We start from the raw sequence: 25,476 nt of genomic DNA on the forward strand, positions 1-25,476 counted from the left end.
CATCTCCTTTTGCATTTCCTTCTAAATCTTTGACATGAATTCAGAATTCACCTGCGCTTCAATATCCCTCCTTTTCCAGGTGTCGGAGGACTCATCCGTCTCCCCAGAGCCGGAGCCGGAGCCGGCCATATGCATGGAGCCCTTCCTGGTACGGAGGCGGTCTTCCCGTACAGTCCAGTTGCCCCCTCTGGCCTTCAGACAGGCAGAGCAGTACTACTTGGATCGGAAGCAGGAGTCAGACACGGTCACGGTTCCACCGCGGCCCACCACACTGCCACTACGCATCCCTCCACTCATCGCCATCACCTCTGCTGACTCGAGCAGGTAAGACAGTGACGTTTGGCATCTAGTGGAGGGAACTACGGCGGCCTCCACATACAGGAAATGGTGTTGTATTAGTTTGCATCGCCGGTTTGAGCTGCAGCAGAAATATGGGGACACACGATGGTGGCTTCTGAAAAGCCTAAAGTACATGTACATGCTATGATACTTTCATGCAAACATTATTTGTCTATAGTATATTTCATTTCCAACAATAAACCCTCCTACATGTTAGACGCTGCACCTTTAAAGGAATACTTCACCAATTTGCATTTAGCTTTCTGTTACTAGAATAGCGCTAGTATTTTTGAAATATTGTGCTTCCCAACCTCAGTTTCCCCTGCGTCGAGAAATATCTTCATTATTTTCTTTGTTACGTGCCCACCAGCGACACTTGGTCCTGTTAGCGTAACTGTTAGCAAAGATGGCGGACACTGTTTACATACGAGTGGGTCTAAAAAGTGCGGAATTAGCGTTGCAGTTAACAAAAAAAAGAATGACGATATTTCTCGACTCAGGGGAAACTGAGGTTGGGAAGCACAATTTTTAAAAAAATACTACCCCTATTCTAGTAATGCAAAGCTAAATGCAAAGTATTCCTTTAACCTTTAGTAACGGTGGCCGTCAGGGGCAAATTACCCAAAACACATGCAGGAGGAGAAACGAGCCTGTCAGTCCCAAAACGCTGGTAAGTCCCAAAACGTCAGCAAGTCCCAAAACGCCACATTTTTTAGGACTTGCTGCCATTTTAGGACTTAGTTTTGGGACTTACCGTTGTTTTGGGAATCCACAGCATTTGTGAATATGCAGCTCCTGCATGTGTTTTGGGTCGTTGCAGTGTGTTTGCCCCTGTCGGCCACCGTATTTAGTTCATTAGGAAGTCACATTGAGATTAAACGCTAAATGGTCTGTATTCATATAGCGCTCTTCAGGAGCAACGTGGCACAACGTGACACATAGGCATGTAGACTAACAGAGTTGAAAGACGACTCGCTCTACCACTGAGCTACCTCAGTAAAGTAAAGTACAAGTAAAAGCCCCCACACACACAATAGGACAGCCATGGCAACAACAGCAATAACAATAACAATACAGATACACATTTATTGATTCATTTAAGTAATTGCACTCGGCATGTACTACTTTCTGGAGTTTGGAATGAAGATTGTTCCAGGACCAGTGACCATGGTAGTGTGTGTGTGTGTGTGTGTGTGTGTGTGTGTTTTGCTGTGGAATGGGTAAACACTGAACGGATAGTAGAGTGGACGGTTTAATGGATCGATACAAGAGATGTCTGAATGAAATAAAGAGGCATCAGATGCTAAGTACGCACTTAGAGGTTGAAATCAATTTGATTCTTGCGCATGTTTGAGCGTCCACATGATTGCACTCGCTGCCAAAGTGTACCATGAATATTCGTTTATTTTTATTTTATTTTATTTCTGCCACTTCTACCACCGCTTCTGCCAAAAGTCATATTTGCAAGATGAACTCAAAAGCCAGTAGACATTTCATCATCCTTCATTTTTTTTCCAACTGTGAGCATGAGGACAATTAGGGACACGTCTTGGAGATGGTTTCGAAGCTGCTTGGATTCTGGCCGTCATCATCTGCTGTCCTCTTACATTAGTCTAATGGATGCCACGCTGGTCCAGGACTAAATTTGCCCCCAAAACAAGTGTAATCTGAGAGGAAATTACCAATCCTTTTTGTCGAAGTGTAAAACAGGCGGGCCACATGGTCAGTGTGTTGGTTAGCACTCTTGCCTTTGCAGCAAGAACACCTGGGTCTTTCTGCATGTTCTCCCCATGTTTGCGTGGGTTTTCTCCAGGTTCTCCGGTTCCCTCCCACAGTCCAAAAACATGGAATATGGGGATTATGCCTATTGCCCTATGTCAGCTGAGATTGCCATATCTCCCCGTGACCCTCATGTGGAGGAGAAAGCGGTAGAAGACGGATGGATGATGTAAAACCGGCTTATCTCTGTTTGCCACAGCAGAATACAAAGTCCAATCCCATCCCGCAAATCTCGGCTCCACATCTTGACCTCTGTTAAGATTTCATGCGACTTGCGTTGTTTTTTTTTTCTCCCACCCAGGAAAATGTTGTCACAGCTAAAAATCTATCTGGAATATTAATTTTGTGCTGGAGTGAACAGAATCAAGCAGAGCAACGGCTCAGTCAGCAACGTCTCGATTTGCAAAACAAGGGAAATTGTGACAGATAAAGACGGATTAAGATGAAGACGGTTATTAGAAAGCTATTCCACTGTTATTAGATGGTTATGAGGTCGAAGCCACAAGACGAATGATAAGCAAACATGGGTAGAGCAGGTCATACATAAATCATAATATTGGTTGTTCAATATTTTGGTATGTGGATGGAAGCAATGTGAGAGGTGCTTTGGGCAACACTACCTGACAAATGTACTGCAAAGGGTCATTAATAGACAGTCACGTCTCATTCTGTACCCATTTCCATCAGAAAAAGCTGAAATGAAATGCTGAATAATTGCCGTGATGGATGGTGATCCGTTCTCGTTTTCATGTCGCAACAAAATCAGATGGAGTAAGTAGGAAACAATGGTGACCTGAAGTAATAACTCAATTCCGTTATGGTTTGGAAATGGGTTAGCTGGGTCATGTTTCACATGTGGTGCACTAATAAGATGCAATCCACAGATATCTAAATGATCCCTGACTGGCTGCATGCTCTGAGGAGTGTGACTCATCAGAGAACGATGCCAAACGGAGAGTTTGTGTTTGTGGAAAACAAGCAAGTGTAATTCACCGTTTTGAAGCATCACAAACAGAACCTCAGCGCGAGAGGAAATTATTGAGCAGATCACCTGTTTCTCCGTTTCTGGATTTAAAAAAAACACGTTTTTTTTAACTGGATTGAGTAATCCACAGTGTTATATACGTAGTCACGTGAATGTCATTTCACAATAATTATCAAAGCCTTTGTATGAGATTTTGTCTCTCGCAGGCTGCAGACTTTAAAGTCTCAGCTTTAGAGGTTACGACAGCTATTTATTTTCTTCTCTTTGATGGCAAAAAGAGAGTAAGAAGAAGTGAATACAAAAAATAAAAAAAATCTTCAGCACTCACAGTCTCTGTGGGCTTGGAAATCATGACCATATAACAGCGGAGAAACGAATCACACCCCATCAGAGTTGCTTCGGATGAGATTTGGCAGGAAACAGCATCAGGACTCCAACCGGCTTGATTCTCTGAGGGGAGACAGAAACAAACAAAGCAAACAGCATTCTCTATCGAAGGCTGCGCTCCAGCGGGGAAGTCATCATTTACTCCAGAAATATAACCAGACGGCTGGAAGAAGTCACGAATATTTAGTGGTCAAACTGATCTGCCTGTGTCTGGAAAATCCCCATTTCACCGGGTTAGCGTTGTGCGTGGACACAAATGACAGGGGTCACTTGTCAATCAAAGAGAAAGCCACACTCCTCTTCCCCGTCTTTGATCACGATTGCATGCTTCAAAAGGGCCCCGTATCCCTCTCATCACCCTCGCGCCGCCTGCATAGCACCGTTCAATGGCTCATCATGTGCCAGATGAGACAGAAGACACATCAGCGCACTCTTACTTTTTCCTGCTTTGTCCCTCTGTCTCTCTCTCTCGCTCTCTGTTTGATGGGACCTGCGGTGTCTCACGGAGTGAATAAACAAAAGACAGAGAAGGAGTGAGGATCGGCGTATTAATAAGGCCCGAGCTTGTTAGCGGGGCTTTAATGAGATAACGTGTTACAAGACGCTGTGGACGGACTTTAAAAACAAGAAGAAAGAAAATGGTATTGACTTGGAGACTTCTTTGTGGGGAAAGGAGAGAAGCCAGTGACGCGTGGCTCTAAACTCCTATTTCAGGAACTCAGTAAGTTCCTCTGATTCAAAGTTACAGCGTCAATCATATACATTTATTAGACCACCACCTCATGTGAGGTTTGTGCCGCAGCTGCTCTAATTCACTGGTATATGGTTCATACACCAGTATGTAGAAGCTCTTTCTGTCACTATTGACGGTTTTTCCTTCATACAAAACAAGTGGGAGTTACATTAAAAAGAAAACTGTCCATGTTCCAGTTTTCTTCTACTCAATCAGCTAACTTTCCCGTGGTCTTTGTCACTCTTCTGCTCTTGAATATTGTCCATTTTTATCCATGTTCCTTCAAACTGAGCTTCCTGTAGCCCCGTAAGCAGTGCGTCATCTTTTCTATTATGTAGATTTCCTCTACGATCTGTGTTATTTACTTTTTTATGACCGGTGGTCTAAAGGTGTTAAGCACTGTATGTATATTATAAGTTGATTCTTGTTCGTCCTTGTCTCTTACCTGAACAGCTGTCGCCCATGAAGACTAAACATAGTCAATAGTGAATCATTTATGATAATGCCAAAAAAGTGTCTGACATTATAACTGTCAGCACACTTTTACATGAACTTCAGTAAAGGGCGAATAATCCTCAAGAGTGCAACTGTCCTATCTTTGAAAATCTTGTTACAGTGGATGGAGAAGTGTGGTGTAATTTGATAAAGGCTCGGTGTAAGGGAGACAAAAGCAGTGCAGGCCTTCCACCATCTTCACTACCACTGTAATATTTACTTCTCCGTCTCCGTTTTTTCTTTTAAGAGAAAGTGAGTGAGTGAGTGCTTGCTTGATTACATATACTGTATATGACTGTTTGGATTTATTGCAATTTGGTCCAGATTTGACTGCCTTCATAACGAAAACACATTAACCATTAAAGGTCGAAAAACAAATGGGCTGTAGGAGGGGGAAATGTGTCATACGGAGAAATGTCCATACCTCTTAACTTTGCTTCAAGCTTGACTCATCTATAATTCAGCACAGCAGTGACAAAAATAATATATATAGTTGTGAAGAATAACAAAAGAAACCATGTGCTCCACTTAGTGTCTGAGTGAGTTTAGTGACATTAAATGCAATATTAATCCATGTGTGATGGAGCGGCACAAAATAGTGTATTGTCATATGTGAAAACAAAAGTGATTCTCTCACATCGTCAGTGATTGTGTTTAATCTATAATGAGATTAAACCACGCTTTTTGACATAAATTATATCCCGCGGCGCCTCGAAAAAAGACTGATTGTGTTGCAAGTCTCGATACAGCCTGATTTTTGTACTATGAATAATGTAAGAGTGGTAAATTGTAGACAGGGCTTTGTGTTGTTTACATGCACATAAATGTAAACAAATGTTCTTTTGTCTTTAATTAGAATGAACGAGCGCAATTTTGCATAAGTGCATGACAAACGAAGCCTCATGAATAATTAGCAGCGTGTGGACACATCAACTAACTCACGGACACTCACTAACAGTAAGCGACAAAGTGTTCAAATGTAAATTTACACTCACATAGACTGAACACACACACACACACAGTGCTGGCTAAGATAAATTCTAGGTTAAAAGAAAAACTGTATAAGTCAACTATATATAACTGGCCACTGTATAAGTTACTCACAGGACAACTGAGGAATGAGTGGTCTTCTGTCATATGTGACATATTCCCAAATTTCACAAATTGAGCACTTTTTGCTCAGGTGTGTTTATCAAAATAAAATATTTTTTTAATGAGATTGCGTAGGTTGTGCTGGAAAAAAAGGATATTAGAAACTTTATATTGCACAGTCTTATAGCCTCTGTGTAAACTCTACGTTTAAACAGTAATGGAAAAAGGCAGCCTAAATGCTCTGTGTTCTAAGGGATAAACACGTGTACCTAATAAAGTGGCTGATGAGAATACAGCAGAATACAATATGTCAGAGGGCAAGCGGAAATTAACTGTTCAACTATTTAAATTTTTATGTAGTTGTAGAATAAAGACATGTGGCTATACTTTGATCGATCCTTATTCGTCTATGTGCAGGACAGTTTAACACGAGGCAGCGTTGAGAAATTGCAAGGCTGATACATGTGTGCACCAGCCTTTAGTTGAGGTGTCTGCAAAGTTCCAACGTATACTGAAAGAATTCCAACATTGTGTCGTGACTGAGAAACTACTTACTGCAAATTGACCGGGTCGGGCTGATGACCAGCTCTATTTAATAAGGTCAGTATTGGCGCAGACAGCACTCAGGTGTAATCACTAAGTATCGACTGCCCTTATCTCAATCGTGACTCTCTTATTCCAAATAAACACACGTCGTAAGAAAAAACGTGGGTAAGAATAAAGTGATCTCATTATACTAACAGCTAACGGATATGTGCCGTCAGTTTAAAACTGCAGCGTGTAACTTTTGGTGATTTATGTTGTTACTCTGCCTCTTCGCCACTTGTATTCATAAAAAGTAAAGATGGTAGATACAGTAGCTGCGGGACAAGCAAAGGGGAGGGAGAGGATTTTAGCGGCTCACCAACGATAAAGAGCGATGGCAGAATCAGACCACTGCCATAGAGCGGGATCAGAGCGAGATGGGACGCAGGTTCCTCTAACTAACATAAATATCTTGTTTATTTGACATGCTTTTATTGTGATGTGTAGGCGTTCTACTGCAGGTGTGGGATGTCTACTCCAGCTGTTTCCGTTCTCGTGAAGAGCACCAGAGGTCACTGTAGGGGTCAAATATCTTTAGGCTGCCTGGTGCCCGCGATAAGTTGTCCAATCTCTGCGGATATACGGTGAACTGCTGCTTGAGTGCGACACTATTCTGCGAAGTAGAGAGAGATTAATGTGGAGCGGAGAGGCTTCGGCCTGGTTCACACTACATGTGTGGTGTGTATGTCGCCGCTGCAGGCACTGACTGTGGCGTGTGTGTTCACACTGGCCGTGTGTCTTCTGGTCTCGCTGGCGTGTCTCCCCGCACCACCAATATTTGGTGTTTATGACTTAGGTTTCTGATTTAGCTCTGACTTAAAGAAAGAGAAAGAATATAGAGAAAATGACATATAATATTTATGTTTTTCAAGGATTCAGATTTGGCCTAGACACTAAAGTCACACTCACACCAGCCCTTCTAATTCAAATCCTAGTGTGTTTGCTTGGAAAGTCCGGTTCATTTGGGGAGGGTTGAATGTGCAACCGAACACTGGTCCGCCTGAAACGTAGGTCTCGGTTTGCTTCAAGTAAACCAAATGCAGGAAGAGGACTACAGCTCAGGGCATTGTGGGTATGCACAACCAAAACATACGGATATGTAGAACGAAGAAATGTGTCGTATGTTCACATAAAACGATAGGACTTGATGCAGCTCCATGTTTTGGTCTTATGTGGAGGAAACAGAGGTTGTTCTGCATTAACATTAACATTAACAACAGATGAGCCAGTTTTCTTGTTCATTGTTGTCTCGTCTTCTCCTTCAGTAATTCTTGATGTAGCGCTGCCTCAGGCAAGGAGGGGAATATGTTATTCAAAAGGTGTGAAAGTGTGAAAGCAAACTGGGACCGGCTGAATGTTGCAGCCCCCATTTGAACCGAGTCTAGCGGACTATTAGGTGTGAATACGACTTAAAACTACCCTTAACAGGTGTCTGTTTTAATGTAATATGGATGGTAGAATGTCAATATCATTATCTATTTGTCTATTTTTGCAGGGGAAAAAAAAAAATAGGCAAGACGGGACGGCAAAACAATGTAATCTGTTAATCCGAAATGAAAAACACAACGCAATGCAGCGGCGACGCGCGCGGCACTCGTCCGGTGGGAAGCAGGCGTTTGTCAGTATCGTGTGAACTCATCTGACATTGGTTTGAATGTAATGCACGAGTAAAAAAAAAAGGGGGCCCATCTGGTATATTGTTTGGTTCAGCTAAATCCCAGTGCATGCTGGGATGTCGTCTTCCTTATGACCTTGTTAAGAAACAAAGGCATTGAAAATAAACGCAATGAATAATGATGAAGGTGCAGGTAAGTCCTCAGTGTACAGTATTAGTTTCTGCTGCGGCGTGTGGCGTATCCTTGGGGGTCGTGCAGCTACAGGGCTGCCCCTTTTTCAAAAAACTTGACCCAGCATGTTATGTCTTTTAAATTGAATGTACTGATTATATCGGGGATCTTTTCTTCCCTTACGGTTTAAACACAGACTCTACTATTGTACTGAAAGGATGTTGGTCAGTCTGTGTGCATGCGAGCTGAGGCAGAAATCTTCCCTGGAGACAGGTCTGTGTTGCAATAATGTAACTGCACTAAATCGATTGAATACTTTTCTTTATTTGCCACTGTGAATTATAGGGCAATTCCAGCCATGTACATCTGTACACAATTTATTTCCTTCATCATCCAAACATCCAAATGCATTTCATTTTACAGTTAAGTCACATGCACAGATGCCTTAAGGCTGTATGTTTTACATGAAAACGACCAGGAAACAGTTTATCATTTAAAAGAAAAATGTTTTTTTAATGAATGAATAGTAAGATTTAGTATAGGTTAATGTTGACCAAACCACCACAGGAGGACCTCGGTGCTAATGCATGCGTGACACTCCTGTTCTCTTTGCTGCGCGGTGCTCTCCTGCCACCATTACACTTACCTGCCACTTCTGTTTTCAGTCTCTTTGTTGCTGAGAAGATTCCATTTCTGCTGTTAATGCAGGAGCGATTTCATTCCCCACACTAGACAATTGGGCTGTGGGGCAATAGGAGGAGGAGGAGGAGGCACAAAAGCAGCTAGAATCACAACACATTAGGGGCAATTAAGCAATATGACGTTTGACGTATGAATCTCCTATGGAAAACACGGGGACTGACACACGTCCTGTTATGACGCTGAATTACTGTAAATGTGAGCCGCGTGTGTGTCTTAAAATAGCAGTCTCGCGGCTGCGGCTTTTGGTGAGATTTGTTACTGTTGATGTTCATTTTTCTGCCTCAGTTTTGTTTTTTTTCGGAACAGAAACATTGTTTGCGTGTCGTGTTCTTCATCGGAAAACAGGCTCTGTCAAGCAATACTATCAGACCTGACTGATGTGTAGGCAAGGGGTAGAAAGGGTTAAGAAGTGTTTATCCCATCACTCGCAGCAGCAGCAGCAGCAGCAGTGTTACCGTTGCCTCCCTCCGTCCTGATATGCAATTAACCACTTCCTGTGTTTTGCACGAGAACGTCACTGGGCTACACACGATCTAAACCCCGCTCTACAGAGAAATACACAGAGGCGCGTGGAGCTGATAGACTTAATCAGCATTGTGTGAACTTATTTGACAATGATTCGAATGTAGTGGACATTTCTTAGCACTTTTCTTAACAACAGGTTACAAAGTGCTTAACAGTCCCATCAAGCCTACTCCTGCTCTATATTACAAGGCACCTTGCCTGGTAAGGGAAGGAAAGAGAGAAGCCCAACAGTTCACAATGTGAGCCATCACCAGGTGCAACGTGCAGGTGGTGAGGCTTAGCCAGAGCCGCGGTGTAGCACAGGCAGGCAACACACAGATAAAGTGGAGGGATTTCCAAGCTGCACTTGATATTGAACAGAATATAAATTCGACCACACAAAGCCAGGTTGCCCGGTGCTACATGTAACGCTCACAGACAGAGAACAAGAGCACTGGGAAACCAAAAACCTACACCAACTCTTCACGTAGAATGAAAGTGGATATCAGAGGGGATGCACACTCGACTGCCCGACACAGCACAACAAAAACTGGCATTGCAGAAATACTCTGGCTGCAACACAGGGATCATAAACTCTGACAGAACCCGATTCGAAGATGTGCAGCCGTCTGCCTCGGCCGGTTGGGGTGAGAGGGAAAATAGGAGGACGGAGGAGAAGCCAGCTGAGTGAATTTTAGAATCCATTTTAAAATCTTGACCCTAACTTTTAGAGCGTTGCATGGTCAGCAGGTCAGATGTTACCCGTGGTGCCAAAGAGCCATTTCAAGACGTGAGGTGATCATTCCATTGAAGCAGTAGCACCTAGACTGTGGAACGCTTAGACACTGTTGTCGCTTTTAAAAAGCAGTTCAAAACTTTTCTTTTTATTCAGGCTTTTAGTATTGTTTTATTCTTTTTTTAGTGTGTTTGTTCTTCTGATTTTTGTTTAAACTATCAGTATTTTATGTATTTTACTTGCAAAGTAAAATGTACTTATTTAAAAAGAGAAAAAAGAGAAGAGTTACAAGGAAAGATGAGACGTTTAAAAGCCTTTCAAAATTCCTAATTTGGCCAAATCATAGCAAGTGTTTTAAAACCCTTTTCAGTGAGGCTCACATTTTATTTGGACTTGTTGGATCATTACACTGGCTCTTTGTTGTAATAGGCTGTGATTTGGCCACCTGGCTCTCTGCCCACTCCCACCTCCTGCTTTCCACTCATGGAGGATTTCAGGGGAGGTGCTTGGGTGGGTCCCTCATGTTTAATACATTATCCTGTACCCTATATCCCGTTGCCGCATGTTCCTCCCGCTGATTTGAGATGGGGAAGAAGAGTTGTCACGTCCGGGAGGTTTTACGCGCGCCGTGCGTCAAGGTAACCACAGCCGCGGGGGTTACGGGAGGTTGCACATTGTTGTGAAAGGACCATCGGCCCGCGTGGACTCTCCCGTTGGTGTTCACTGCCGCATGGACACGAGCACCTTTGCTAAAATGGGCGTGTGCGGAGAAACCGGGAAGCAAACCGAAGCCAAACTCGTGTGAGAGTCTCAGTCGGGGGGGGGGGGGGGGGGACAAGGGTCCACCTCGTGATGAGCAAGTGGATCCAAGTTCGGCTCTGTCCAATGTGTCCCAGCAGGACGGAGCAGACAAAGTTGATGGAGTTAAAGTCATTAAAAAGAACAACAACTAACCGGATATGAAGCACACAGAGTAACTCAAAAGTTGTCTCTCGCACTTATACGGTTTTAATTTATGTCATTTTTTGGCACAATATTTTTGCAGTTTTACAAACCTGTCACCGACCCCGAAATCACCCCCAGCACAAAAAAAAGAAGGAAGAAAACATACTTATTTGTTTAGTTTTAAACCATCGCGGAGGGGAGGATGGACCCTGCGTGCGGCAAAGTGGGGACGGCGTCTTTGGTCGCCGGCGGCGGAACCGGCGTGAGTGCGAAGGCGCCCAAACATCTGTGGAGGCAGCAGAACCAGACTGCGCTCTCTCCGCTCCACCACCACGCGCTGGTAGTGCGCAAGAACGACCGAGTGAGACAAAGAGGCTTTTCGGACACCGAGCGATATCTCAACCCGAGGAACATGGATCGGACTTACGCAGTGGACACGGGGCACCGACCCGGGCTGAAGAAATCCAGGATGTCGTGGCCGTCGTCGTTTCAAGGTCTTCGACGGTAAGGGCAGAGAGAGAAATAAAGCAAAACTGCTTTTCTTCTTCATCTTGTTTCTTTTTTTTTTTTTTTAATTTCCCTCGGTGAAGATGGGCGTTGTTTGCGCTACACACACGCGCGCGCGAGGAAGGGAGAAGACTTTTGGCTCGAATTTAGTCCCAACTTTGGGAAGGTTATACCTCCATATTTATCCTTTTATGTTTTCACCACTTTTTGTACGAAGGAGTTAAAATCTGTCAACTGTGCGCTGTGCTGCTGTAGTGACAAAGAGAGGATGGAGAAACTACTGTATGTGCTCGTCACTCGATGCATAAACGGATCAAATAAAGAACAAGACATATGTACACACACACACACGTATACAATCCCTGCTTTCACCCCTTAAATCACCACGTATACACAACTTGTGTCTTTTAATAATATGGTTCATAGTGATTGCGTTTACAGCGGATTTAAATGGGGCATTTAATTTAAGGTAAGGGATGTGTGTCAACCTGAAAAAAAAGAGATGGGTTCATTCCTCAAACAAGATACGCAATTAGACAAAGTCATTTATTTTTACGTTAATATCTGAGTGTTAGTCCATATCTAGCAGCAGGGGCACAATCTCAAAGCTCACTGTGTGTTTGTGTGTGTGTGTACAGTGTGTGTGTGTACAGTGTGTGTGTGTGTGTGTGTACAGTGTGTGTGTGTAACAGAAAGAAAAATCCACAATCAAGCTTTTGAGATCCCTCCATCCAAGGATCAGTGCAGGAATCACGATTTATCATCATTTTCATATGCTTCATAGCTCCTCCTCAGAGATGGCCACAACATAACATTGAAATCAGATTATTATAGCCCACACTATGTTGTTGTTATGCGACTATTATGATACACATCCCTCTTTGTATTGGTTACAGTAGATTGCGGTGGCGTTGTCGTTCACGAGCGATATTGTAGTTTTGTTGTAAGACACGTGTCGGTCAGCCTGTTTGTCTCAAACAGATAACAAGTCAAACAACCCCCCCCCCCCCCCCCCCCCCCCCACACACACACACAGATGTAGAATTTCCTTACTGTCATGGGAGCCCAACCCCTTTTTTATAGGACCTCAGAAAGTCCCCCCCCCCCCCCATGTTTCACAAACTCTGCAGTGAAGAAACCCAGAAGCTGTTGTGAAAGGTGATACATGTCTCCCTGTGCGTTTTAATTATATTATGTTAATGGGGTAGCAGAGCATCACGTGAATGGCAGTGGATCCAGAGTTGGCTTTCTGCTGCTCCCCTTCTCACTTTTCCCTCACGCTGAATAAGTGTTAAGACAATTCACCGGACCGTTTTATAATTGCACGAAAACATTGTTATCGAAGGCACAATTAAATTAAGAAAGACTGGACTGGTAGCAGCAGCCGCACTAGCAGCAGTGCTCTCACTGCTTCTATATTAGTTTGTTTTGTTTAAAAAATGATTTATCCCGTAACTGGATCATCAATAGTATTTACTCTCAGTGGCTACTTTATTAGGTTCACAGACCATTCAATTGTTGGGAATGTCACCAAGTGTGGTCTTCTGTTTTTAAGATTTCACCGTGGTTGCAATGGGCGGCTATTAGAGTCGGCTTTCTGTGATCCCAAACCTGCCTGGTTCCTTATACGTTGACCTCTGGCATCAACAAGGAATCTCTTCCCAGCAAGCTGCTCCTTGTTGGACCGTTCTCTATAAAGTTGTGTGTGAATATTCCAATAGATCAGCGGGTTCTGAAACGCTTGGATTAACCCGTTTGGCACCAACAACCACACCACTTTCCTGTAGTGCCCACATTTTCCTCACTCCTTTTTTTTTTTCTTAACATGTTGACAGTTTTCTGAGTGTGAAAGGTATTTGTGTGTGTGTGTGCTATTCGTAGGAGATGCATCCCCCATGTCCCCCACAAATTACACCCCTGCGAGGCAATCGGCAATCTTGAGTAATGACAAAAGAGACATATGGATGTGAAAGGGAGGCGTTAATCAACAATAGCAGGTCACAGGAAAGCCATCTCGTATGTGCTGTATAAATGAGCATATCATGTACAGGGAAACACCTCGTATCTGTAGGATAATGTATAGTGATCTTAAGGGATTTGGACCTATTTTAATGTCATGTAGCTCGAGTGTGTCTAATTCCTGAAACTAAACTGGTCCTTGTGAAGGAGAGAGATGCACCACATTAACGCTAATCCACAGTGACTAAATTATTTGAAATGACACTCATAATATTATGACTCACAACACATGACAGCCACTGGGATAATCTTATCGCGTGCGAGTGCTGGTTCTTCTGATGTCGCTCGCTGATGAGCACCGGAACGAGAAAAACGGCTTCCAAAACAACGACCGTAATGTTTGCAGTAACAAACCATACTGTTTTTTATTAAAGCCTTGGCTGCATGTAGACGAGGATAAAAGCAGCTCGGCACTTAGACAGCCTGGGTGTGTGGGGAAATGTTTCTGCTCTAATTACTCACTTGTTCTGGGAAGGAGAGCGAGAAAGAAGGGAGGGAAAAAAAAAACATATAACCAGCTGAATAGAAATCTGAGAAGGTCACCTCAGCTCTCATGCTGAAGTGACTGCTGTGGATGCAAGTCTCTGTCAGGTGTTCAAATTAATTCTTCTGTGTTTCATACATTTTGGCCCAGGTATGAGTGATACTCACCTGCAGGTCCAGTCATCGGTCTACTACAGAAATGGCACTGTCTGTCTATCTGTCTATCTGTCTGTCTGTCTGTCTGTCTGTCTGACGGACAGAATGCTCCCTGTCAGGGTGCAGAACAGTCACATGGTAGCCGGGGAGAGGAAAGCAGGAAAGGGGGGACAGAGGGAGGGAGTGATGAGAGCACAGATGGAAGTGACATTGCAAAGTGGTGTGCTGGACTAAATCATCCATGTAATGGCAAGATATTGCATTGAAATGATGCATTGTGCCAATAAAGTCAAGTGTAACAGGAGGACGGTTGTGCGTTTCAGCCACGTTCACAACACTTTTTCACATTTGCTTCAGGAGGATAATTAGCACTTACATTAACCAAAACAAATCAAATTTCACACAGGAGGCTAATTACGTAAGAGGCACATTGCGCTCCAGCACCTCTATAGGAACACTCGCACCAGGCTAAATCAAATTGTGCTTGTTGTAGACCACAGCCCCGGCACACTTTTATTTGCCGTGGTACAGAAAGGTCATTTTGGTTGTGTTTTTATGTGCATCTGCTGCGGTTTGTGTTTCTGTGACTCTTTTTTTTATTTATTTTTTTATTGTCCTCTCACACTGTGGTCAGCAGAAACTTCCGTCTGCTGTGCGTATCATTAAATTTGTACAGCCTGTGTCAGTGGTAGGGGCTGTAATATTCCAGCCATATGATGACAGATTGTTCATAATAACTGTGCTGGTGATTATTCGATGCACATCATATTTCAGGATATTGAGAGCAGCAGCAGCAGCAGCAGCAGCTGTGCTGTGTGAAAGCCAAACAGCTGCGGTTAAAAAAAAGAGTCTGCGTTGTAAAGTGATACACCTCTGACTCGACGTGATGCAAGTGTCATTTTGTGGAATTTACATTCACCCAAACGCTATAAAATAGCACGTTATTGGGGGGAAAAAAAAGGCGAATGTTTCATAAAACATTTCTGGACATAACTTTTGCAAACCTTCTCTATATCGTCGGTGCTTGACAAGGTGCAGTAAAATCCTTGGCCACTTTTTTTTTAGGATCTTGTCACCAATTTCTTCAAGATATAGAACTTTTGCCTCGAGTGGAACGACAGTAGACCCGGTATCATTGAGAGACTTTCATGGTTTTAGCTGCCCGCTGTGTACTGTCTGTCGTCGTTGAAATGGAAAAAAGAATGATTGCGTCGGGTGTCATTAATGAGGCCCTTGCACATTAATTGTGATAAAGCAGGCAATTGCGAATAACTGAGGTGTGTACTGTGCAAAAGTCTGAAGGCCATAATGAATAAATGAAGCAATTATGGCATAAAGTAATGCCATAATAATTATTTATCAATCACTTTATTGGACCTACCCCTTTAGTGGAACCCTAAATAATGACACTGGTGAAATCTGTGTTTGTCCTTGAGTCCGTTTTGTTGGAGACAATAAAAGAGACTTCTCATACACATGCTGTACGAGTTATAACACAGATACGGTATAAGACTTTTGCACAGTACTGCGAATTTCAAGGCACGTGCAACACAACGTGATAACGTTTGAAAACGGTCATCGTCTAATGCTTTATCCTCCACATGAGCGTCGCGGGGCGCTGGGGCCAATCCCTGCTGACATAGGGCGAAAGGTGGGGGCACACCCAGGACAGGACACCAGTCTAAGAGTTCTTGGTCCATCTCCGGGCCGAGTGAAAACATTAATGAAATGGATGGATTCAACATCTAGCAATGCTGGTGCCTGTTGTACTTGATAAATGGAAAATTCAAATATAACTAGATAAATCAGTACTGAAACAGCATAAAAACGTACAGATGTAATATGTAAGGTAACAGTTATGCATTAAAACATCTAAAAAATGCAGAGACTTATGTTATAGATTTTGTTGAAGTGTAGCCAGATCATTTAAATCCCTGTTAAGACAACAGACCATTTTTGTTTTGGTTGCCTTTTAATTGACGTCGTCCACTTTCCCAGTCTCTGCTATAACTTCCGCTGCAAACCCTCTCTGAAATGTCGGCGTGAGGACGGACATATTCAATTCTTTTATGTAGCCAGTGTATTGTCTTTTATTTATTTATTTATTTATTTATTTATTTATTGTGTGCATTTGTCACCGATGCATCACGACTACTGAATCTCTACCTGTGAAGTGTGGGGGCGCTTCAGGGTCGGAACAACAATTCTCATTGCTTCCTGATGTCATCAGGCGAGGTCTTTTGTTATTGTTTGAGAGATGCCTGGTGGCAGAAGCCTCCCACGGAGCATTTAACTGCCCTCAGGGTGTACTTTTAGGATGTTTCAGGCAGGAACCCCATTTGAAAACGATAACACACCTGACCCTTTTTTTTTTTTTTAAAACCATAACTCGTCCAACACCTCCTCTGCATTCTTAATCCATGTCTCAGCAGAGGCTGCGACACAGAGATGACATTTTAACCAAGTTTGAGCAAAACGGTCTGTACTTGTATCGCGCCTTCATACTTTTGATGACCACTCAAAGCACTTTACACTAGTTGTGCTATTCACTCCATTTGTTACGAGATGCACAATGGGTATATATGTGTAAACAGGCACCGGTCTGACCAATGCAGCAAACAAAACAAACAACCCTAAATCACCAATCACCAATCAGTCCCCACCGAGCCTGTCCCAAAAGACTGGTTCTGACATAAAGGAGCATTAATGGATCATTTTCAGAGAAGCAGTGCACCATGTATTTGGCTTTGAATATCAAATAAGTTGCTGATGTAAATCCATATTTAAGTTGTTTGACAGCGAGATAAAAATAATAAATAAATAAATACAAAATAATAAGCCCATTATTAAAGAGGCTTTAATAATTGATGCTACATTACAAAACGCAATCTCAGAACTAGTACAGAGGAAGCTCATCTGCTTGGTCGCTGCTGGCAAATTAATTCAGAAAAGTAATTCACTGGCATTACAATGTCAGAAAACATCAAGGCCCAGGCCTTTGGTAAGAAACCTGTTTTTTCATGACGAAAAATCAAAGAGAATATCCTAAAATCCCTGCTAAATAATGTAAATCAAATTAAATCAGTGACATTTTGTCATATTTTAAGATGTGTTTTTGATTCTGATCAACTTTCCCTAATAACAAGGCTGCTACACGTCACATTTCTTGACTTGTAAAAACCATCAAGCTGCAAGTCAGATCCACAAAACATATTTCCTTATTTAAACAGACGGATATAAACTTCTGGGTCAGTGTCCCTGTTGAAAGCTAATAAGAGGAGCCAGCTTGTTGCTCAACACGTACAGTTGATATCAATCTTGTGTATAGGGAGAGACGGCAAATCTTTTCCTCGGGGGACTTTAGACATGTCTTTGTTTGCCCGAGGAGCTGGTTTGGCACCAGGTCCGGCAGCCCCAAGCTAAAAACGCATAATTCAAACGTGTCACAGTCCAGGCTGGGCCTCGGTGCTGCTCAAGGCTTCTGTGAGACCTCAGCAAGAATCTGGAGCATCCTTTGATGGGGAGATGGCATTTCTCCAATCCCTCCTCTGCCTGTCTCCACCATGGGAACTCTGCGGGGGGGGCGGGGGGGGGCGTTCTGTATCTGTGGAGATGTCAGCGAGAAGGAAGATCAACATTTGGTGATTCAGTATGTGGAAAACAAAATGTCAAAACAAAAAAGGAGTGAAGGGAGACGAGATGGAAGGTGCTCAGTCTGGACATTTTGCCCCATCGGGTGCATCAGATTGGAAAGCAATACCCCATGTCCTCTCAATCTGCATCGTATTTTCTGGTTGATTTTCCTTTAGCCGGTCCTGCTCCTCCTACTGTGACTGCCGTTGCCAGTGAGGTTTTTAGCCAGTATGAAGCGTAACCCCCTGGCTATGTCATTAGATCCCAAGAGTGCTTGTGAGCGAGGCAGAACCTGCTATTGGGTATGTGGCTATATATAGCCACAGTCACAGCTGTAATCACTGTCACACCTCATAGGCTGCTACAGAAGTAGCACAATGCATATCTACTTTTATGGATTTACCCGTTCAACATGTCCAGAATGTGCTAATGGCCGCTTCCCCTGACTCGGTGCTAAACTTTTCATTAGTGGAGATCATCAAACGTCACGTCGTCGGGTTAAACGAGTAATGATCTCCCACTCTGTGACAGCCCCCGTTTAGCTGTGTCGGAGAATATAAGAAAAGGCAGAGCTGATGGTGTTCTTTGAAAACGGTTCTCCTCGCCAGTTTCTTATGGTCGGACGAACAATGAACGGCGTATCGAGTACGTTCCTCTGAGACTCATTGAGGCTTTGAAAGATGAGCAGGTGCATTAGGGTGTTATTCTGCAGACGTACTATGTCAGGGGGAGTCAATTCTTTTGTCCGGCAATCACAAGCACTCAGGAGAAAGCCAAAAGGTCGTTCATCACACAGGATGTGTTGGATTTGTGGGCAATACTGCAGGCCTGACCCATGTCAAAGGCTTGATGTTAAAAAAAGAAAATCCTGATGGGATAAAGAATTGTTATCCATTTAATATAAATGGATATCATCTATATACAGTAAAAACAGTCTCAGTGTTTGTACAGCATGCTATGTGCATGCATGACCAAAAACACTGCATTTCCCTTTGGAAGCTACTCAGAATCCATTAGCATGTCTCTGCTATTCACAGTATTGACATTCTTTAAGTGTAAGTTGATTGAATGAATAGTTGCCCGACATCCATCTGAAACACCTGGCAACACAAACAGACAGAGACACGCACGTCTTTATTCTTGTAATCGTAGGAGGTACTTCCTTCTTTTTCTTTTTTTTTCGCAGTGAGGGTAAACACAAAAGACACTTAAGCTATTAAACAAACAGTATGTGCAGTCATCATATGTTGAAGGGACTCTTAAATGGCTCTTAAATTTGATCCCTGGGTGAATTAGATAATGAATTATTTCTGGACCTTTTGCTTGTATCTCATACTGTGTACTTTTTTCCCTGCACCCAAATACAGAGGTCATTTCATTTAGTCTCTAGTTAAATTAACATATTATTTTGCCCACTCATTTCACAGCATATGGAGATATATGTTTTAAAATAAAAATAAATACACGTAAAAAAACCTGCATCCCTATTATAGTAACAAGTCTAATTGTGTTGCTATATGATATACTTGGGGGGGGCGCACAGTTGGCGTAGTGGTTAGCACTCTTGTCTTTGCAGCAAGAAGTTTCAACCGGGTTGGAACAAGGGCCTTTGTGTGTGTGTGTGTGTGTGATTCCTCCCACAGAAAACATCCAATATGGGGATTAGGTAAATTAGACACTCTAAATTGACCATAGGTGTGAGAGTGAATGGTTGTTTGTCTCTATATGTGTCCCTGCGATGGACTGGCGAACTGTCCAGGGTGTACGCCGCCTATCGCCCTATGTCAGCGAACCGCCAGTGGAAGATAAAGTGGTAGAAAATGGACAGATGGATAGATAGATAGATAGATAGATAGATAGATAGATAGATAATACCGTTTTGACTTATTGTAAAAGCACAGCGAAAGCTCTGCTGCCCTGTGGTCGTTCCAGAAGTGTCAGCACATCAGTGATTTAAGTGTCATAACAAAGACGGTGGTGGCAGGAATTGGTGTCAGTTTTATTGTTTAAACATAATCTAGACACAGCGTTGTTTTTCCTCACCGGCACTTGACAGGTGACATGAATTCCTGCGACGGAAACATTTATCCATCATGGAAACTGCACAGTGTCCATGAGGAACCAAAAGCCAGTGTGGGAAAACATTTTTGCTCCCTAAAAAGTTGTTTGTACAGAGAACTTGACTGAGCAAAGAACTCTTTCAGAGAGTTGAGTTTGCATTAAAACAGGGTAACGCGACATTAAAATAAATTACATGGCGTATAATGACATACAATTCTGATAAAGATAAAATGATTTAATTGATATCTGTATCAATATGTACAATAAATATAAACTATATTAAGTGATCACAAAGCAGGAACAAAGGGCATCAAGTAAATGTTTAAAATGTTACGAAGACACAAAACTGTCACTTCAATTCATCTTCGTTCCACTTATTTGGTGCAAAAAAAAAAGGAGCTCAAGGCAATTTTACTAAACTCTGAGTGGATCGAGGGGATTTTCAAGATGTATCAAGCGTGATCTGGGTTTTAAATGAGACGTTGAAGTGAAGCACACCTAACGGTGCTTTGTACATGTCAATGAGGCTGTGTCTTTCCCCATTCCACCTTCGTATGTAAGTCACAGTGATGAGTTCTAAAACCATCCCAAGAAATGAAATGAAGGCGGGAAAAAAACTGCATTTACGTAAACAGTGAGTGACGGACGCGATTGTTGAATTCACTTCTCTAATGACAAACACGAGTGATTCTGTGAGGAGAGTCCAGTTTAATTTGGATCTTTGTGACTTCCTGCATGTGTTTTGAAGTAGCTGAGTTCACATAGTGATGCCTGGAACACAAACAGAGCTTTATAAAAGCGTATGGGAAGCACAGGAGACTGAGACGGACCTTCTTTTTTTTTTTTTTAACAGAAGATATGTTTGTGTTTGTTTTTCATAGCCTCCAGTGTCTCTCTCTTCCTCTCTGGTCATCTGCCAGACTAATAAAATGCACGGCAAGTCTTTTTTTTGAAGGACAGTCTTATAAAACGCTTCAAGCCAAAGCCTTTTCTAGATTCGCTGCCTGATGATGGGTGATTCCCTGAGCTGTGTGCTTCTGATCCTATTACACTCAGCAAAGAGTCTGGGCAGGCCTGAAAGTGGCTGGTCTAGTGTTTGCTGATAGTTTTTTAGCTGATTTTTGTTGTTGTTTTTGAGAGACCATACAGGCTTATGAATTATTAATGATTTCTCTTTGTATCCAAGCTGGGGAGAGACCTATGTGAACAGAAACGACTTGTCAGCACTTTAAAAATGCACAGATTTCTACTGCGAGCCTTATATTGTTCTTATATTTGACATTTTTGTGATGCTGTATTTGAGGAGTAGCTATTCCGCTAATTGACATTACGAATGAAAGCGCTGTTTATTGCGTAAATGAGCGTGTCTGTAATTGAATGTGCTGTGTTTGTTGGAGCCGAAGTGAAGCCAAGAGGTTGCTTTGGGTTGATGGTGCATGCACTGCTTATGTAAATGCAGAATGCACGCTGAGTTGACTTTAATAAACCCTATACAGTAGGTCGCCGGGGTTATGTTTTTTTATGGGCCAGCACATTTTATAGTTTTCAATTTACAACTTGTAATATGGCTTCTTAAATAGGAAAAATGAACTTTGACTACATGATTTCACAGTGTTCTGGTGTTACGGGGGGAAAAAAACACCACCCTTCGTGTTTATGTTGGTCCTCCATCATTCTTCGCTATTTCACTATGTTATTTTCTTGGTACATAACCAAAAAAAAAAAAAAGAAATGAAGCATATCTGGTATCGATCATGTTTTTCCACACATGGTTATGTGACACAGCAGGTGTCTTGCCACTGCTGTGTTCATGACAGCGAGCAAACAGGAGCTGTTATGGACACAACATTTGTGTGTTGCCACTTAAAAAAAAATAAAAATATATATATATAAATAAATTGAAAGGCTGTCCTAGTATTTTCCGTGAAAGACTCTGAAGACGGATCTCCAACTAAATTTCCTCAACAGTATTTTTCAGTGGTTGCGGAATTGCTTATCAGTGAGAGGAGGCAGAAGTGAGATTGAAAAACCGTATCTTGTGCAGACGTCTGATGTACATGACTATGTCGGTGGCATAGCTGATCAAGTGGACCCGGAACATTCCTTTTGCATCCACTCATGTTAGTTAGGTTGCGACAAATAGTTGTGCAGCAATAAACAACCTGAAAGTTTTACACGGCTCCTTCAACTTGCACTGGGATTTATTCAAAGTACTAAACTGTAATGAAAGGTCGTTTTTGTGGGAGCTGTTCGTCGTGTTGGGCTTCAACACCTCCACGAGTGATTTCTCTGATTATATACCTCCTTCTTTTGATTACTCGTTCCCCCTTTGCCAATTCTCCTGACTTACTGACACAGACGTGGTCACAAATAAGGAAAATGCTTTGTGCATAAAGGCTTCATACTGGCACTTACTTTCCCTCCTTTTTGTCCTTCTATTCTTACTGGTTATTTTACTTTTGTGCTCTCATCCATGATGTTTATTGCATTTATTGACTTTCTTTCGCATTTCAGCATCTTGGACCTGAATGATTTTGCCTCTCCCCACACTCCTCACACATATCTGAACCAGCCTGCTCTGGTCGTCAAGACTCGCGAAAGCAGTGGGGTTTAAGCTCCACTGCAGGAACAACGGCCATACAATCTAAATAAATCCAGGCAGCCTCATTATCTTCATGGTGATACAGTAAGAGTGTTAATAAATGAGGCCTAATAGAAAAAGTATAAGTAAATAGAGACAGACCATAGTGGCTTCTCTGTCATACAACAAAAACAGTGATGTCACATACACAATTGCCATCTTTATTGCCAAAGACATGGTGCAGTTCTAACACGGTTAAAAAAATAATAGATTTAAACGGCTGATAACAGTAATTGACCCTCATCACCAATTCCCTGTCCGTAAATTGACCGTAAATATTTCTCGGACGGTACTCCCCCCTGTTATATACGGACTGCGGAGAACTGAAGAAGCACTGCGAAGTGTGTCATACTTTGCTTCCACGTCAGATTGGTCAAGTCTCATGTGTGTTTGTTTGTTGTTTAACTTTACTTTATCTCTATTTTTATTTGTTTTTGTTCGCCTGTAAAACTCAACGCTTTGAATCTGTCAGTGTTAAGATTTTAAGGTTTTTATATATATATATGTATACATATAAATTAATTTGCAGAATGTGCTACAGTTGTCATGTTCAACAAAAATAGACATTACATTTTACTTCAGATTAAAGGGGAAACTTGTTTTAAGAGTCATGAAACAACCCTGTGGCAAAGAGAATTATAAACAATTATAAACAAGACTGTCAGCATAAATGCACATGATGTCATTTTTCTATCATAATGACAAGTTTAAACCAAAAAGTTGTTGGTTTCATCATTAGCACCAGAGCATAATCAAGTGTAGCAGAGCATTGGTTAAAATTTTAGACTTTCTCCATCAACAGTTTCATCAGTTCATCAGTTCTAATGGACGGCGTGAATGCAGCAGCAGTCGTCCAAGTTTAATAGGTTTCCTTTGCAATATTTATGAATGCGGATGATGAATGAAACAAAATGAAATGTTTTGACACCTTTCATCAGTGTTAGTTAATATTCATTTAATAGAAAATATAATTTATCATCAACTCTGCCTGTGGTGAATAACAACTCGTAACCGAAACATTTGATTATGCGAGAGTCGCGACTTGATGTTGTCAATAATAATAATAATAATACTAGACAGCTTTGATCATTCTTTTTGTTCCTCTGTTTTGCGACATACACGTCAACATTCAGGGCTGACTCGTGAGTTTATCTCGTGCCGCTTATGGGATTTGAGTGGCAAATAAATCAGCCCCGGACCATTTTGCCTATTAACAAGAGATGGATTTCATGGCAGACCCATGGGGGAGAAGAGCGGGGAAGGATGGCTTTGATTGCTCTCATTACAGAGCCATTAGTGGATGGCTACGGATTGTGTGGCGATCTGTCCTGACATCGTCATCGTCAGAGATTCTGTGTATGAGTGCATGTTAGATCAGATATGGCCCATCAGGCTTATCTGGACTTGCTTGGTTCATCAGTTTTAAAACTGTCAACACGGTACCTGAAATTGTCCTTGTCCTGTTTCACATACACTGGATTATAGATGAGAATACAGTCCATTTTTGGTCTGTAATGTAAATGTAAACCATTATTAATAGGGTCGACTGGTCGATTTGAGTCGGTACGTTCTGGTTCGACTCAAATTCTGATCAATTCTGACTTTTTGCCGTATTCATTTCATACAGTCTATGGTTAATTTGATTTCACGTGCTAATGGGGGTGTTTTCAGAGCACCCCTGTTTCACAGGTCACAGCTTGTCTTCAGAGAACACCCCCCTTGTTTTCAGTATTTTGGATTAGCCCAACCCACAGGAGACAGAAAGATTAAAGAACGCCCGGTGGTTTTATTTAATTTTGAGCGTTTCATTTTAGTCAACAGTCAGTCCTCCTCTAACATCCATGTCAAAGACATCAGCAGTGTGGCAGCAATCAAATAGATGGCGATTTAAAAAAAGTCAAATGTAAAGTTTGCCAGCAACAGTTTGCATATCACAGCGCGACTACAAACATGGCATATCATATAAAAGCGGTAAGCTAACTTGTCTTCGTTATGTTGCTCTGTCCGTTTTGAGTACATGATCATATCAGAATTGGCATATTTCTATATTTCTATGTTTTAGTCTAATAATCATTGATTGGTTTTATAACAAGAGCAGCGATCTATTTGTGTCTCAGCTGCGAAGCTGAGCTCCAATGTTCAGTGTCGCTCTGTGTGAGGACATGAGACAAATCATCGAAATATTCCTCAACAGTTGATGTCGCTCTGATATCAACGTAGTATAGTATAGTTTAGAGTATATTTTCGGAAATCATGCACTATGATATTGCACCGATGCACGTGATGCGAAACGCTTCCAGAGCCGTCAAATGTCGTCTCGTGCAGTAAGATTTTACCAGAAAGTTTTTGTCTCTTTCTTTTACGTGCACATTTACAGACTTGCTCATTAATTGCATATTTGATTGCCCGCTGAAGCACTTTTAACATCATGTTACCGAGAGTCGTGTACCAGCTGAAGAGTGTGAATAAAAGTGCCGGAACACGAGAGGAAAACCACCTTGTGCGTCTATCGTTTTTCAGCCAGAATATACCAAGATAGGATTTCTCCATATCCCCCACTCCTAGTAACCATACTACTATTTCAGCTGCTGCTTATTGTCTGACACAGGCTTATAAAACATTTAACATATTCTTATGTACAGAACATAACTGAATCAAAAAAAAGGTCAAACGGTTCAATAATGGCGGCACTGTATCAAATCCTCATTTCCATTTGGCACATTTTATCTGCGCAGTCAATTCTTGTCCCATAAATATTGTGAATGGAGTGTTATTTTAGCGCTCATATTGCCATAATCTATGAACAAAGAGAATAAAAAAAAACTCAACTAATTGCCTTTTGTGGCGTAGGCTGACTTTGTCATGAAGCTCAGTTGCTCAGTGCGGTTCTTGCATTTGAAGTCTTTA

The 25,476-nt window shown here is 42.1% G+C and overlaps 1 protein-coding gene across 2 annotated transcripts in view; it reads left to right on the plus strand.

Annotated features, from left to right (window-relative positions):
* pde4d (phosphodiesterase 4D, cAMP-specific) overlaps window positions 1-25,476 on the plus strand; it is a 166,952-nt gene that overhangs the window by 37,262 nt on the left and 104,214 nt on the right. Inside the window, exon 3 of one of the 2 annotated variants that reach the window (XM_058636022.1) lies at window positions 80-324. In XM_058636022.1, coding sequence (XP_058492005.1) covers window positions 80-324 — 245 coding nt within the window. Of the gene's footprint in view, window positions 1-79; window positions 325-10,951; window positions 11,574-25,476 lie in introns of those variants that run through there. The other variant, XM_058636021.1, reaches the window with a different exon arrangement.

This window comes from Solea solea, chromosome 8 (genome assembly GCF_958295425.1).
Source record: "Solea solea chromosome 8, fSolSol10.1, whole genome shotgun sequence".
NCBI lineage: Eukaryota > Metazoa > Chordata > Actinopteri > Pleuronectiformes > Soleidae > Solea > Solea solea.